Source organism: Pisolithus orientalis (genome assembly GCF_024613125.1).
Source record: "Pisolithus orientalis strain OTSU chromosome Unknown F5J12scaffold_11, whole genome shotgun sequence".
Lineage (NCBI taxonomy): Eukaryota > Fungi > Basidiomycota > Agaricomycetes > Boletales > Pisolithaceae > Pisolithus > Pisolithus orientalis.
The window spans coordinates 993982-1010597 of record NW_026260792.1 but is presented as its reverse complement, the minus strand read 5'-3'; the positions used below and the strand labels follow the sequence as shown (position 1 = coordinate 1010597).

General features: G+C 45.9%; 3 protein-coding genes across 3 annotated transcripts; 1 reads left to right on the top strand and 2 right to left on the bottom strand.

The window, feature by feature from the left end:
* Window positions 1–5143: 5143 nt before the first annotated feature.
* Window positions 5144–6915, bottom strand: F5J12DRAFT_782309 (uncharacterized protein; the record flags this gene model as incomplete). Its single annotated transcript, XM_051742707.1, has 7 exons — window positions 5144–5241; window positions 5271–5436; window positions 5665–5738; window positions 5800–6066; window positions 6130–6221; window positions 6273–6639; window positions 6879–6915. The coding sequence occupies 7 exons, from the start codon at window positions 6913–6915 to the stop codon at window positions 5144–5146; spliced, it is 1101 nt and encodes a 366-aa protein (XP_051600938.1).
* Window positions 6916–7794: 879 nt separating this feature from the next.
* On the bottom strand, window positions 7795–10483 carry F5J12DRAFT_905227 (uncharacterized protein; the record flags this gene model as incomplete). The annotated part of the gene is made up of 12 exons (XM_051748633.1): window positions 7795–8028; window positions 8056–8272; window positions 8370–8500; window positions 8561–8874; window positions 9018–9067; window positions 9127–9302; window positions 9352–9506; window positions 9540–9573; window positions 9676–9761; window positions 9817–10018; window positions 10074–10145; window positions 10280–10483. 12 exons carry the CDS (start codon window positions 10481–10483, stop codon window positions 7795–7797), a joined length of 1875 nt encoding a protein of 624 aa, XP_051600937.1.
* Window positions 10484–14965: 4482 nt separating this feature from the next.
* On the top strand, window positions 14966–16510 carry F5J12DRAFT_782306 (uncharacterized protein; the record flags this gene model as incomplete). Its single annotated transcript, XM_051742706.1, has 5 exons — window positions 14966–15007; window positions 15058–15123; window positions 15178–15261; window positions 15318–15651; window positions 16209–16510. The coding sequence occupies 5 exons, from the start codon at window positions 14966–14968 to the stop codon at window positions 16508–16510; spliced, it is 828 nt and encodes a 275-aa protein (XP_051600936.1).
* Between the last annotated feature and the right edge of the window lie 106 nt (window positions 16511–16616).

The window sequence follows — 16616 nt, the reverse complement described above, 5'->3', positions numbered from 1 at the left end:
CCACCTCCTGGAAGTGGGGTTGGCCAACCTGGCTGGAGGGCAGACCCAGTGCCTGAAAGTGGGGTCAGCTGACCTGGCTGGAGGTGGGGTTGGCCAACCTGGCTGGAGGTGGGGTCAGCCAACCTGTTTGGAGGATGGTCCCACTGCCTAGAAGTGGGTTTGGCCGACCTGGCTGGAGGTTGGACCCAGTGCCTGAAAGTGGGGTCAGCTGACCTGGCTGGAGGGCAGACCCAGTGCCTGAAAGTGGGGTCAGCCAACCTGGCTGGAGGATGGTCCCACTGCCTGAAAGTGGGGTCAGCCAACCTGGCTGGAGGTTGGACCCAGTGCCTGGAAGTGGGGTTGGCCAACCTAGCTGGAGGGCAGACCCAGTGCCTGAAAGTGGGGTCAGCTGACCTAGCTGGAGGTTGGACCCAATGCCTGAAAGTGGGGTTGGCCAACCTGGCTGGAGGTTGGACCCAGTGCCTGAAAGTGGGGTCAGCCGACCTGGCTGGAGGGCAGACCCACTGCCTGAAAGTGGGTTTGGCTGACCTGGCTGGAGGGCAGACCCACTGCCTGGAAGTGGGGTCGGCTGACCTGGCTGGAGGGTAGACCCACTGCCTGAAAGTGGGGTTGGCCAACCTGTTTGGAGGATGGTCCCACTGCCTGAAAGTGGGTTCAGCTGACCTGGCTGGAGGGTGGACCCACCTCCTGGAAGTGGGGTAGGCTGACCTGTTTGGAGGGTAGACCCACTGCCTGAAAGTGGGGTTGGCCAACCTGTTTGGAGGATGGTCCCACTGCCTGAAAGTGGGTTCAGCCGACCTGGCTGGAGGGTGGACCCACCTCCTGGAAGTGGGGTAGGCTGACCTGTTTGGAGGGTAGACCCACTGCCTGAAAGTGGGGTTGGCCGACCTGTTTGGAGGATGGACCCACCTCCTGGAAGTGGGGTAGGCTGACCTGTTTGGAGGGTAGACCCACTGCCTGGAAGTGGGGTAGGCTGACCTGTTTGGAGGGTAGACCCACTGCCTGGAAGTGGGGTCAGCCAACCTGTTTGGAGGATGCACCCACCTCCTGCAAGTGGAGTTGGCTGACCTCACTGGGAGATGCACATACCCATACCAATAAGAGGTTCAATTTTGGTACCTTCAGCTTTCTGTGAAAACTTGTATGAGGGCATTGCAAGATAGCATGGCAATGTACAGAGTAAGCCCCCTCCACATTACTTGCTTTTTGGCCTTTCAGCAGGTCTCCCTTCACCACTAGGCACCTTTTGGTTGTGCCTGCCAGTAGCCAGTACCACATCAGCATTCATCACTAAGTGTTGTGGAACCCCCCCCCCCCCCCCCTTTGTCCCTAGGAGCAACCAATCTTGACAGTCTCTTTCCATGTCTCCATGCTTCATGTTTGATCCTAATCTAACATTCTGCACTTAGTTGTCTATCTGCTTGTTTTCTTTTAAAGTCTCTTATCAGGTTAGAACTGATTCTCTCACCCAAGGGGGGTATAAAGCTCTAGGGATCTGCTGATGTTCACTGACAAGTACCAATGCAGTACCAAGGGTGGGACATTACAGCTGAGATGTTATGAAGTTGATCAAATGGTACTGAACACAAAGTGGACCTGCTCTGTAGTTGACATGTTATGTAGCAGTGTTCTTGTACAAGTCCTGACAGAAGGCTGATAAAGAAGACCTATAGAGGCATTACAGTTTTTATTCAAACTGAGGTATCTACCACATGAGTTACCAACATATGTATGTACTACCAACAAGCAATGCAGGCTACAATGTAGGTATGCACAGCCAATACAAAGATCCCAAGTGCCAGTAATCCAAAGACTGACAGGTATGGTCCAGTATGGTAAAGGTTAGACCCAATGGATTGGACATGAGCTTAGACCAATGGATTGATTACCTTGGTCTTGGGTCCCAAGTCTTTGGCCTATGCCATACCCATTTGCCTACTACTTACACACAACCTCACCCCCACCCCATGTGGTATGGATCCCTTAGATTTCACTCTTATCTGACCCTCAGGTTTACCCTTTGACTCAATCACCAGGGTGGTGGGATTTCTACTTTGCCCAGTGCATGTCCTTTGCTAGGGTTAGGGTTAGGGTTACACAACTTCAAAAAATCAAGCAGCATGGGAGCAATTCATGTTACACAGCCTAGCAACTACAAGGATTGACCAACCAAATACACAGCCAAGGAAATACAGGAATGACCAACCAAATACACAGCCCAGAAAATACAGGATTGAGCAAATACACAGCCAAGAAAATACAGGATTGAGCAAATACACAGCCAAGAAAAATACAGGACTAAGTTACAGAGCAAATGTTCCAAGTGGAACTGAGACCTCAGGCATCCTGGAGGGGCCCCTCCCCAGAAAGACACTGAGATCTCTAGAGAAAATAAGGTATTTAAAAGACTAGTACAAAGATAATACAGATATCAGTCAGAAGCTGGCCTGCACTGGCAGGCACAGACTATAAATCCCCCAGAACCCACAAAGCTGGCCTGCATTAGCAGGCACAGACTGAGCCCCCAGGTCCCACAATGAAAAAGTCCTAAGCTGGCCTGCACTAGCAGGTACAGACTATGTAACCCCCCAGAACCCCAGCTGGCCTGCAAAAGCAGGCACAGACTAAACCCCCAGAACCCACAGGAAGATAGTATCAGTAACCTACACACCCATAGTGTGCTGGCCAGGCACACAGTGGGCTGCAGGACAACAACAGGATACTACAAGACATACCTTAAACCCATGCAGCTGCAGTCTACATAGGTGAAGTCCAGCATCAAGGGAGTGGTAAGAAGAACATGGGAGAGAGAAAGATGAAGAGCGGTGTGTTGAAGTGCATCTTTTATAAAATTTTCTGTTTGCTGCTGTTTGGTCATCAGCCACTGGTCGCAGCATGTGCAGTGAAGCATGTCACGTGACATGCTGATGGCACACTGCACAGCACAACATTACTTTTATGTAATCACAAAAGCGGACCAGTAGTTAATTGGTAATGAAAACACAGCTACAATGATGTCATGTCAAATTTGTAATGAAACCCTGCCACAACTAATTACATAAGCATACTGATAATAATACCATCAGGGGCCATTTGTGAAGCTGAATACAGCTGTGCATATGTCAACACAGCCACATCAATGAGAAATTCAAACTCTGCTTTGAGGGTGGGATAGTGATGGTAAGGGGTACACAGCCACAATGATGTCATGACAAAATTAGATTGAAACTCTGCCCCAAGTGATTACATAAGCATACTGATATTAATACCATCAGGGGCCATTTGTTGGGCTGAATACAGCTGTGTACATAATAAACACAGCCACATCAATGAGAAATTCAAACTCCACTTTGAGGGTGGGATAGTGATGGTAAGGGGTACACAGCCACAATGATGTCATGACAGAATCAGATTGAAACTCCGCTACATCTAATTAGGTAAGCATATTGATATTTAATACCATCAGGGGCCATTTGTTGGGCTGAATACAGCTGTGTACATAATAAACACAGTCACATCAATGAGAAATTCAAACTCCGCTTTGATGGTGGGAAAGTGATGGCATGGGGTACACAGCCACAATGATGTCATGACAACATCATGTCAGACCCCACTTCCAGGAGGTGGGTCCATCCTCCAATCATGTCGGCCAACCCCACTTCCAGGAGGTGGCCAGGTCGGCTGACCCCACTTTCAGGCAGGGGGTCCACCCTCCAGCCAGGTCAGCTGACCCCACTTTCAGGCAGTGGGTCCACCCTCCAGCCAGGTCAGCCGACCCCACTTTCAGGCAGTGGGTCCGCCCTCCAGCCGGGTCAGCCAACCCCACTTTCAGGCAGTGGGTCTGCCCTCCAGCCAGGTTGGCTGACCCCACCTTCACAGTCTGGCCTACCCACCCCTAGGGACCAATGTCGGTTAGTCCCAGTTTCAGGACAAAATGTACACATTGGATGACCCACTTTTAGGCTTACAAGTGACTGAATCATGTGGCATTTTATGATCAGAAACTGTGTTTTTCACTAAATTGTCAGGTAGGTTTAAATGTCAGATTGGGAATGAATGCTCACTTGAAATGCGAAGGCTGTAATCATGACACATAACCTCAGCATAGTGGATTATGCCTTGGGGCAACCCAGTAGTGTGCATAATGCATTTACCTTCCAAGGAACAAGAATGTACCAGGATCCTGTGAACTTCATCCCCCCATGTCATTGGATTGGGGCAGACTCTGCCTATCTGACAGAGAAGTGGTGTGTCATGCCTTTCAAGAAGCCAAGTGGAGGTAGCCTGATGCATAGACAGAATATATATAATCAATATTTATCAAAGGTGTGCACCTGCAGGCCAGTTGTGCAGAAATACTGTTCTCAGTGTTTCAAAGGTGCAAGTAAGGGTGGAACATGCATTTGCAGCCCTCAAAGGCCGCTTTCAGTCATTTCAAGAGCTTCGGCTCAAGGTGAATAAGGACAGTGACTTACATGTTACTGTGTATTGGATCATGTGCTACATGATCCTACACAACATGGTCATTTTCTTTGAGAGTGAATGGAGGGATATGCTTGGCGAAGGAATGATGCACTGGGCAATAAGGGAAGGCAAGGAGTTGGATGGTGGTGGGGATGAGGATGTAGGTGAGGAACAACAGGGGACACCAGGGCAGCAACATTGCCTCATGCTGATGGAAAGGCTATTCAAGCAATGTGGGATTTGCATGTAGACTACACCACATGTGCATGTACAAAGCACTTTGAATCACAGGAAAGATGACCATTTCATTCCACATGCACACATACATTGTACTAGCAAGTACATAGGTTATAGTTGTAGAAAATAGAAAAACAAAGGGGATTGGGGGGAAGAGCAATACAGCATGTATGAGGTTGATTGGTATTCAGGCATCTGCAATGAGATCATCAAAGGCAGTGGAAGGCAAGGTGGGATAAAGAGACAGCATGGTGGTGGTGGAGGATGAGGTGCCATTGAAAACTTGGGACCTGGGGTCTGAAGAGAGGTTGGTTGAGCTTGGAGCATTGCCAGTTGGACTCTGAGATGGAGATTCTCCCCTTGCTCCTTGAGGTATTGTATGTCTAACTTTTTTCTCTCCATGAAACACTCATGGATCTTCTGAGCCTCCCTGCACTCCTTCTCACCATCTGCTTCCAAATGAGCTATCTCCTTGTTGCACATATAAGCCTGGGTCTTGACCACTTTGCATTCGGTCTTGAGTGCAGTTAACTGGCACCACTGATCCAAGGAATTTCCATTTAACTCACCAAGCTGCTTGTTGAAATCAGCCTTGAGCTGAGTAAGCATGTTTTTCCCCTTCATTTGAGAGGTCTCAGAGCTTGCCACCTGGTGCCAGTTAGCACCATCACTGACAGCAGAGGTCATTGTAGATGTAGAGATAACAGAGGGGGGGGATCTGGCATATGGAGACATCTGGAATGCTGAATGGTTGTCCCATGACAGTGTTCAATGGCCAGGCTTGTTGAATGGCAATATCATATGGGTAGAATCAACAGGCTAAGGTTCCCATTAGTAACATGAGTGAGGAGTTTTATAGCAACTCATGTGGTGGGTGTCATTCACTGCACCAACATTGAATGTTAGTTCAGAATTAACTGACATGAACTGAGGGCATTCCCCAGGCTCCCTTCCCTCACATACCTCCCCCTCTTCATCCTCATCCTCCCCTTGCTCTATCCCACCCATAGAAAAGTCATTGATACTTGCACCCTCACCTGTGAAAGGTCCAGAAGTACCCTGAGGGTTGATTAGCATAAAACTCCCAAAAGGTTTGACCTCCAGATTGCCCCCTTGCCATTGTATTGTTCTGGTTGGTTGGTTGTTGGACTTGCATATCAGTGACTGTAGGAGTCACAGTTGCAGTTGCAGTAGAGCCACTAGGAGTCACAGTCACAGTAGTACCACCCTGATTCACAATGGAAAGAAAGTTGCCCATCCAGTTTGTGCCAGGAGCTGGATTAAATAATCTTGCATCATAAGCAGGGTTCCCATGCCACATGCAATTGCATTCCTCCCAGAATGGGAACTCTGTGACAACTTCCTCTAAAATAAAAACCATGTGTGAGATCAGCCACATGGTATACAGAGGAGGACCATGGTACATACCCAGAAGGTTGGAATAAGCTGGATTGTTAGGATTGATGCCTTCACCAGTGGACTTAAACCTTGATGCTTGTTGCTGATATTTGGCCTTCAAGCTGTAACAAGGATTTTGAATTAATCTCTTGGAACAATGTGATAAGGCATACCTTGCCAGGTGGCTACCCACCGCTGAAGCAAACCTCTCAGTCTGGGTTGCATAAACTGCCCCATATACAAGATCTTTAGAGAAGATCACTTGAGCAATAACAGCATTGATCTCTTTTTTTGCAGGCAGGCATGGGGCCTTGCATTTCCCAGGGCACTCTGATCTCTCCTCTTGTTGAATAGGATGGCATGATCTGCTGGATTTTCCCATAGCCAAGTCAGTAGCTCTCTGGTAAGGTGGGTATACCTCTCCCAGTAAATAGTTTTGCCCCAAGAAGCCCTCAGCTTGGGCTTGGATGACACAGTATTGGGGGAGGGTTGGGGGATGGACAGGGGGGGGGATTTCTTGTACTAGCAACAGAGGAGGCCCTGGCCATGATAGTTACAGACTTGACCTGTAGGTGAGCAGAACATCAAAGGTTTGGGTGGAGGGGAGGCATGCTTTAAAACTCTGCTTGAATTATCTACATGGTGAAAATCTTAGGAAAAGTTTAGCAAGCAAAATTTGCTGGCTTAGTTGTTGGCTTAGTGCACTTTGAATACCATTAATGTTTGTTGATGTTGTGATCAGTGCTCTACAGTCTCTCTTTGGCATACCTCTTTCGCACCTGGCACATTTGATAGCATGCATATAGTCAAGCTCATTGCAGGGCTACCTGAACATGCTGAAGTATGTGGGTAAATTCATCCTGGCTGCACCTTTTGCACCTTCCACTCTTTAAACAGTCTCTGACATCTTGCATGGGACATTGGAAAGGGTATATCTATTGTTTTGTTCTTTTCTTTCTTTGTTTATGATGGGGCTGATAACATGCACCCAGCCTTGACTCTGAAGTCAGCTTACAGGGCTGGGCTACACAGTGCTTGGGGCCACAGCTGTCTCAACAATTGCTCTAGTACTCATGTAAAATATAGGTTTTACTTTATTGGTGCAATCATCCTTGGTAGTAGGGCCATGGTTTTGATGGCAGCATGCACTCCTATAGTACTACCAGAAACATTGGAATGAATCTACTAAGCAAACTAGAAGATGGTCATAATGATGGTGTTTCTTGTTGTCTGTCATGTGCTTTGATCTGTTAACAGTCCTGGACCTGCTGGCTCAATAAGTGGAGTAGTAAAACAGGTATTGCTGGTAAGACAACTCTACAAGCAACATCAGAAATTTGTCACCCCAACTGTGATGTCTGCATGGACTGTTGACTGACTGTCCACACTGTCAGACCTGTTGGCCAGTGCGCACTATTCTGTACAGACCACTGCAGACTGCCACAGTTTCTTCAGTACACACAGGCTACCACAGACTGCCATAAATTGTTCAGTGTCCACAGAATGTCACAACAGATATTGTATTCATTCAAATTAACAAATCATGTATGAGTGATGATCTATATACCTGTTGACATAGTATGCATTAAATGCATTGAGAGATTGCAAGAAGTGAAATGTAATGGGTAAAAAATCTGCACCAAACACTCCAATCAGATGAATGCCTCACAGAATAGATTTGACAGAAATGACTGCTCAGACATGGTGTCCAGCAGCATTTACCTCCAGCACTACAACCCACATTCCTGTCAAGGGGTCCAGTGCATCACCAAATGGTAGAAACCATTCAACCAGAACACAGGAGTGTGAATGGCCCTGAAACTTGAATGAGAAAAAGAGTAAACAACAAGTGATGAGCAGACCACAGAGTGGATCATTCTCTGAACTGCCATTGTCTACCAATATGCAATCATATTGCACTGGCCCACCCTGCCACCATGGTGTTCAGTGTATGACATTGCAGTGCATTCTGCCATGTCCTGAATGATTGCTTGGTGCATAGTAGGTGGCCAACATGGAGTTGAACACTTTGATGTCACTATCAAAGGATGGACATTGACAAAGACTGACATGGTCTCCAGACATCTCTGCATTGGGGTTGAGTTGGTCATATAGATAGTGCTGGGTGCACTTGACAAGTTCTGGATAACCATAGTGCGCAGCCACAAGCTTTCTCACATGAGGTATATTCTGTACTAAAAGAAATCACAGACAGTTAGCTAGCACAACACAAATGTCACAAGTCATACTCACCTGGCTTTCATGCTAACTGGACATCATAATCTGATTTGTCTCCCTCAACTGCCTGAGACTTGTCTTCCTCCTCTCCATCCTTGCTGTCCTCTGTGGCAATATCCTCTCTTCTCACTGCTGGAACAAAAGTGCTGTCCAACATACCCTTCTGTGAGTATACTAAGCATGCTGTGGCCAGTTTGTCCAGTCATTGATTTGTGAGTAACACTTGCCTGAGTGCCTCATATCGATTTGAGTGGTGCCATGGTTCCTTCACAGCTTTGATGTGCTGAGACTCAGTTATTGAGGAACAAATACCATTGGGTAGGCTGAACATTTTGATCAATGTGTGGTAATGAACCATGGCATGTTGGTGAGGAAGTGAGAAATGTTCACAGACTCCAACCTCCTTGAAAATCTCCTGTTTGAGATAGAAGCAGCATACTGCATCATCAATAGTGTCAAGGTCTCTTTCAGTGATGACAGACTTTTGTGCAATGTAACAGAACTTGAGGAAGGCTGCAATAGCATGGACCATCACATCTGGGACCAAGCTGCTAATGGCAGGCAAATAAATCTATTGTGATGGTTTTTGACTTAGTCTGTGATTATCAGAATACATTTTAGGTTACTCACCTTCATCAATGCCTTCAAATCACCCCCAGTCAACTGCTTAAATTCTCAACCTTCTGGGAATTGGTGTAGTCCAGGGAACAGTGGTATGGCAGCAAGCCTGCTTTGTGAGCAATGGTTACCAGTCAGTGAATGATCTAAGCCCCAACATGAAACACAAACTGGCAGTCAATCTCAGCTATAATTTCCAAGGCTTGCTGCCTGGGGTAATTCTGCTCTAGATATTTGTTGACCCAGGTAACAAGGTGGTCCTTGAATATCCCTTTAATGAATTGATGGAGGAGGTCTGGTGTGATCATCTCATGTATATCCACATGAGGAAAATGGGCTGTAAATGGCTTTAAAAAGTTGCCATTAATATCAAATAAACATATCAATAAAGCTTACCTTGAAGCTGCCTACAATCCGATAATCATTCCATAGGGTTTGTGGGTCCATTGTCATATGGAGTTGTTCACTGTAGGCATGTGCCTGTGGTCTGCTGCCACTATCAAGACTGCTGTTTTGCACCATGCAACTGCATATGGTCAGTGGCCACATCACTCAAAAAGCAATGCAGATAACATATCATATACACCAACCCTGCACAATACATGCAAGCAAGGCTTGCTCAGGGTAATTGGTGATGTAAGGGCCAAGGCCATAAATGACATGGCAGAAGTGGCCATCTGCACATTGTGTCACTCATGGTTTGCTCATTGAGTCCTTGACTGGCTGAAGGATGGCAGCAAGTGATGAGTGGAATAACTGGTGGCAAAAGTAGCAGAAGTCGATGTCATCTTTGTGTGTGGGACCAGCTATGTGTTGGCAATTTGAATGAGCCTTGGAGTTAGTCAAAAGATGGTCACTTACTTTTGAGGATGGACAGAAAGGCCAAAATGGACAGGGCACTGCTGTGAGAGTGATGGACACAGTTGTGAACATTTCCAAGGGATATGTATAGTGGGTAATATTCCATGTTTCCAGTGCCTACGCTGACTGTCATCTTGTTGCTGCCTAGTATGATAGGTGCAAACATGGCCCTATGTGTATCTGGATCCTGGGCAATAAGTTCCTGGACAATATATATATTGTCACTGAAGGAAGATGACATGAATGTGTAGACTCACAGACTGATCCCATGCCCACTGACCTGACATGAGGTCACAGACCTCATGCCAGCCATTTTCATCTGTTACGACCTGTGATGTTAGTGTTAATATATTGTTCAATGTACATCAGTAAAACTCACTTTTGTAGTGTAGTTGATTGCATCAGCAAATTCTGGATTTCCAAATTGTTGTTCAAGTAGACTTAGCAGATCTCAGTACCATACATCATAGTCTGCCAACATCCAAGACAGTGGGTCCTTGGGCAATGGGCCTGAGTACTTCACTGAAAATGACTGCCAAGGGCAGTCACCATATGGTATAGCATCAATAGACTCATATAACTCATCATGTGATGCAAATGGTGGGTCCTGGTGATCATACAGAGTGGCCAAAATATCCATCAATGTATCTGTCTTGCCAGCAGACATACCCAACAACACTATCTCGAGCACACAGACCTCGCAGCATGCCCCAGGTCACAAGGATGATGGTGAGGACAACTACCACACCAATCCTGATGTTGCCACAGAGGGGAGTGAGGATGAAGAGACTGTGGGAATACACAGGAAGCCAGCCAAGATCACATGCCACCTCATTGAAGCTGCCTGCACTACTACCAAGGCCACTCCCTCCCAACCTTCTGTCATCACAGCTACATGCAAGTGCAAGCTCAAATGTGATGGAGTGTAAGTATGTTTTTATAATCAAGCTATTTGAACTAACATATTTGTTTATCTTTTAGAGTTATTTTTGGCTCAGGGCTACTGCAGAAGAAGAAGAAATGCGACCACACATCTGGCCTCTCATGCTCTCACAAGGAAGGAAAATCTGTGGACTCTGCCCAGCACAAATGTCACATAGAGTCTCAAACTGGTGAGTACATTACTCATAGAGGTAACCAGGTCAATGGCAGTGTGATGGATAAATTCAGTGGCCTCCCCAATGAGCAAGAGAAGAAATGGAAACCTGCTGGGGCACAGAATACCATGGTAAGTAGTTACAGCATCCCTAATTTCTATACAGATGCTAACATGTTTTAAGGGTCCCCTTGCTGTTACCAAGATTGTTTCTAATGCTCCTCAACAGCACTTACAGCACAGCACTCCTATCACAAATGCAACAGCTATGAAGAATCGACCTAGTCATCAAAACTTGCCAAAGGGATCTGCTGCCCAATTTACAAAGCTTTTGGTTCCTTTGCTCTGTCTCTATTGTGGGACATTGGAGAATCCCTGGATGGTACCTGATCACTTCATTGACAAATTGCAGGAACTATGGGATAAGGTCATGTTAGATTGGCTACACTGGTTTGATGAGGACAATCATGTCTATCATCTGGTAAGGACTTTTGCTTGACATTGATGGCATTACTAATGATCTTGTCTAGTGCATGCAAAAGTTACACTGTGGGCTTCAGACCTGAAATATGAAAATCCTGAGGAATGGAAGGCATATGTTGACTTTGTGCTTGGTCCAAGCCTTCCATTCATGTATGGTAGCATGGAACATCTAGGAGGGAATGAGTATAGTGTAAGTCCCATTCAAGTATAATAACATGCTTTCTGGAGCCAGCACTTGATCTGCATGCATCTAGTGAAAAGCATAGGTATCATGCATGCATCTAGCAAAGTGTAGGTATCATGCATGCATCTAGGAATGCAACCAACACAGCCACTGAGGGCAACCACCATATAAGGCAAGTTGCTTGCATGCAACCTACACAGCCACTGCATGCAACCACCATATAAGGAAATGCACAGCCACCAGAAAGTTGGTGAAGGGAAGCAACACAGCCACCCTAAGTGAAAAAAATAAGTGACTGGTCACTTATTCTGGACCCAAGATGACTAGCAAATAACTAGTGAAAAAAGCGGACACAGTAATGACTACTGACTACCAAAGAGCAATGAAGAACAAAAATAAGTGACCAGTTGCTTATATGGATGAAAGGTGAGTAGTGAGTTGATTAGCAAAAGAGCAGACATGGCAATGGCTAGAGACCACCAATTACTGATGACAGACATAGGAAAAAATAAGGGACTGGTTGCTCATTTGGAGGGCAGATGACAAGGAAGGTGATTAGCAAAACAGCGGACTACCAAGGGATGTAGCAGTAACTACCCACCTACCAACTACCAACTGAAAGCAACTGGTTGCTTATCTGGACTTGTGACTACCAACTACCAAGTAGCAAGTAGCAAGAGCTGCACCACTGACTACAACAGAATAAGGGACCAGTTGCTTATTCTGGACACAAGATGACTGGCAAGTTTGCTTATCTGGATGGAAGATGAGTATGAAGTTGAGAGAGCAAGTTGTACAGCCACTGAAGGCAACCACCTAGGGAGTGAAGACAAGTGTACAGGCACCAGAGGGTTGGTGAAGGGAAGCAACACAACAACTCAGAGTCAAAGAAATAAGTGACTGGTTGCTTATCTGGACTGAAGATGACTAGCAAGTGATTAGCAAAAAAAGCAGACACAGTGATGACCACTGACTACTGATGAGCACCTACTGAATACAAACTGACTTGAATAACATGACTAGTGAAAAATAAGTGACTGGTTGCTTATCTGGACCCAAGATGACTAGGACATGAGTAGCAAAAAAGCAGACATAGGGATGATGACTGACTACAAATGAGGAACTATGGAATAGCAACTACTGACAGAAGACATGGAGATGGAGAATATGTGTAGCAAAAGTAAGTGATGGGTTGCTTATTTCTGTACCTAAGATGACCAGTGAGTTGATTAGCAAAAAAGGAGACTACCAAAGGATGTAGTAGTGACTACTGACTGACTACTGATGACAACCTACAAACTACCAACTGATTTGAATATGACTAGGGAAAAATAAGTGACCAGTTGCTTATTTGGATGAAAGATGAGTAGTGAGTTGATTAGCAAAAAAGCGGACTACCTACCAAGGGATGTAGTAGTAACTACTGACTGACTATGGATAAGACACCTACTGACTAGCAACTAACTAGCAACTGACTTGGATATGACTAGCAAAAAATAAGGGACTGGTTGGTTATCTGAAATAGGGCTGACAGCACTACTAAGGGAGTGAGTGATTAGCATGATGAGGCAGCTGATGGGTATGGGTAGAGAAAATAAGGGAGGGGTTGCTTATCTGGAGTGGTAAGACAGACTACTACTTTGTATGATGACTACAGATTACAGATTACTGAGTTGGTGACAGAAGTAGGGAAAGTAACCCCAAGTCAACTGGGATGAAAACCCTGGTAAAAAAGCTGGAGATAACCCCTGTAAAAACCCTGGTAAATAACCCAGAGATAACCCCTGTGAAAACCCCAGTAAATAACCCAGAGATAACCCCCATGAAAACCCCAGTAAATAACCCAGAAATAACCCCCATGCAAACCCTGGTAAAACAGTCTATCCTTCTGATCCAAGAAGGATGCCCCATCCTACCAGTCAGCACTGCCTTTTTGGGAAAGGAATTCACACAGGTCCTTCCTAAAATGGAAGGTGGTCAAGACCAGTCCTGACTGCCCCCATCGCTGGCCTTGAGCCTTGCCAGATGGTTCATGCAGATACCTCTTGTAGAGGAAGCTTGTCATGGACCATCCAGTCATGACCCACAAATTGCTGGCCTAGAACATTTGCAAACAGTTCATGCAGATACCTCTTATAATAGGAAGATGGTCCAGTGATCTCTGAAAGGCTGTCTCACCCTGTCCCCAAGGTCCAGGATGACCAGCAAACCATTGGTGGACATGGTAGCAAGTGCAGTGATTGCTGAAAGGCAAGATGTGGCTGATCAAGACTAGTCCTACCAGGCACTTCTGCTCCTATGCCTGTCCCCATGGTCTAGGATGACCAGGAAACCACTGGTGGACATGGTAGGGAGTCCAGTGATTGCCTAATAATCTAAACTGTCTGCCCAGTTCCAGTCTCAAAAGTGCCTACTATAAAAGGAAATTCGAAAAGCGCCTACTATATATGGTAATTGCACAACTCATCAATGACTTGTGCAGGCAAAAAATTGCAAAAAATCACACAGCCACTGAAAGCTGTGTATAGCCACAAAAGTGCCTACCATATAAGGAAACAGGTTTTATATAGCACAAGGCAACTATGCAACTCATTGATGAGTTGCAATGGCCTGACACCAAAAAAATCAGCCTGCCACTGAAAGCTGTGTATAGCCACCAAAAGCGCCTACCATATATGGGTGAAAGCTGTGTATAGCCACAAAAGTGCCTACCATATATAGAAACAAGCTGTGCATTGCCCAATGCCACTGCATACTTCATCAATGAGTTGCAATGGTCTGACACCAAAAAAAAATCACACTGCCATTGAAAGCTGTGTATAGCCACTGAAAAAAATTGCTCTGCCATGCAAAGCACCCACTATGTATAGATAACAGTTCTGCATAGCCACAGATAGCCAGCATATATAGCATCCATTGTGAGAAAGGTATTTCTTTCCTCTTTCCCTCCTTTCATTTTCTTTCTTCTGATCTCTCCCATCACCATCCTCACACAGTAGCATGGCTTACACTTGCAGCACCTGTGGAGCAGAGTTTGACAACAAAAATCTACACAACACTCACAACAAAAAATGTGTCAGAGTATCAACCTTTACTGCACCTGATGGACAGCAGGTTACAGTGCACAGGACAGGCAGTCTATTCTTATGCTACTGTTCTGAGCCATCCTGCCCTAAACCAACAGGGTATTCAACCACAGATGCCTTGAAAGCACACATGAAAAGGGCCAAGTCCACTTGGTTAGGCCCAGAAAGAAAGGTAAATCAAAGCATTCAACATTCAATTGCAACTGAGCAAACATGTACAAACAAAGTCAAATGTCATCCTCATCATATAATACTACTGCCTCTGGCCATTCTAGTGCCATGGCCCCTTCAACTAGCACCATGTCTGCACAACTCATTGATGAGTTGTGCCATCAAGGATCAGTAAGTGCTGGTTTGCTAGTTTAACCAGTGGTCTTGACACCACAACACAGGCCCCAGCTGGGGATATCAACATGCATTCCCCATCAGCAGAGTCTTCAGCTAGCAGCACAGACAGGGTAAGCTCACCCACCTTTGCACAACTCATTGATGACTTATGCAAGCCATTGCAGCATAGAAATGGATCCATAGCATCTCCCATGTCAGTGCAAGTGGGGTCTCCAGTCCCAGAGTCCATTCAAGACATTTTTTTCAAAGTAAGATTAAAAGAATTTGGCAAGCTCATACTACAAGCCTGATCTCATGGTCACAGTCTCTGCTTCCATCCAAAAAAAACATACAAACCACTCAACCAGCCCAGTCACAGCTGTCTACTGTGGGTGGCCTCATCTACCACCCATATCTCAGCACACTCCACCTGGCTGTCAATGAAGAATTTCTCTGCCTTGTATGCACAAGTTGCAAGATCACCACTCCCAGAACCAATGTGACTGACCACATTGCCACCAATCATTCCATCATGAACATGGATCAGATCCAGCTCAATGGTGCCTTGTCAGAAACCAATGTTGCTTCTGTTCTCCCCACAGAAATCAGAGGACCACAAGGCATTGTCCAAGGGCTGGCAGTCTGGGATGCATTTTCATGTGACCACTGTCCAAAAATCTACACAACAGAGCAGAAAATACAGGACCATCACCAATGAGAACACAAGAATATCACAGCACCATAAGCATGGAGGATGTGCAGAGTCAAAGCATGAATGCACAGGGCCATGGCATGCATTGTATCCTCTGGGAAGTGAAAGAGCCAGCAGTGGTCAATGCCAAAGGCATTTCCACAGGAGCATTGGCAAACAGCCTCCTAAAGGAATTGGAACAAGACTTTTGCATCCCCCCTCAAGCCAATCAAGACAAGCACATGATCTCTCCATGGCTCATGACAACATGATGGCATAAATATCTGGCTACTGCTCCACATGAAGTGGAAACCTTGCAAAACCTGGCAGCAATACCCAAGGACAACAATGAGATCTTGCCTGGACTGTGATTGGCAGTCACTCAGTATTTCAAGCATGCTTTGGACCTTTTGGACACCTCAAATGAGCTGGTCTTGCAGTGACTGAATTCACCAGACCCAGTCAAAGAGTAAGCACCATCATCACATGCATAACTCATTGATGACTTATGCACACACCTTCAAGACAGGGGCATCTCAAATACACCATTGCATAGGCACATGCTAGTGAAGATGATGGATGGCTATGTTGTCCCAGTGGTTGCTTTGCTGGCCTTTGTCCTTCACAAAGTGCCTAGAAGTGAAGAGCTAGCCAATGCATTGCAGACACTACTGGAAGGATTGCAGGGCAGGGCCAATCAAGATGACATTTGTGAATGCATTCATGCAGTGTTGATCATCACCTGGACCATTACTTGGAAACAAATCACACCTGGCACCATTGCAGATCCAACCGAAGAGTGTCTTGCACTCCTGACACTGCAGTGAGGGGGTATGTTCAAGGAACCCAAGGACATCACCAATACCATTTCCAAGTTTACATACTGCATGCACTTGACACTCCTCATGGAGATCCAGAACTGTGCTGCATCCA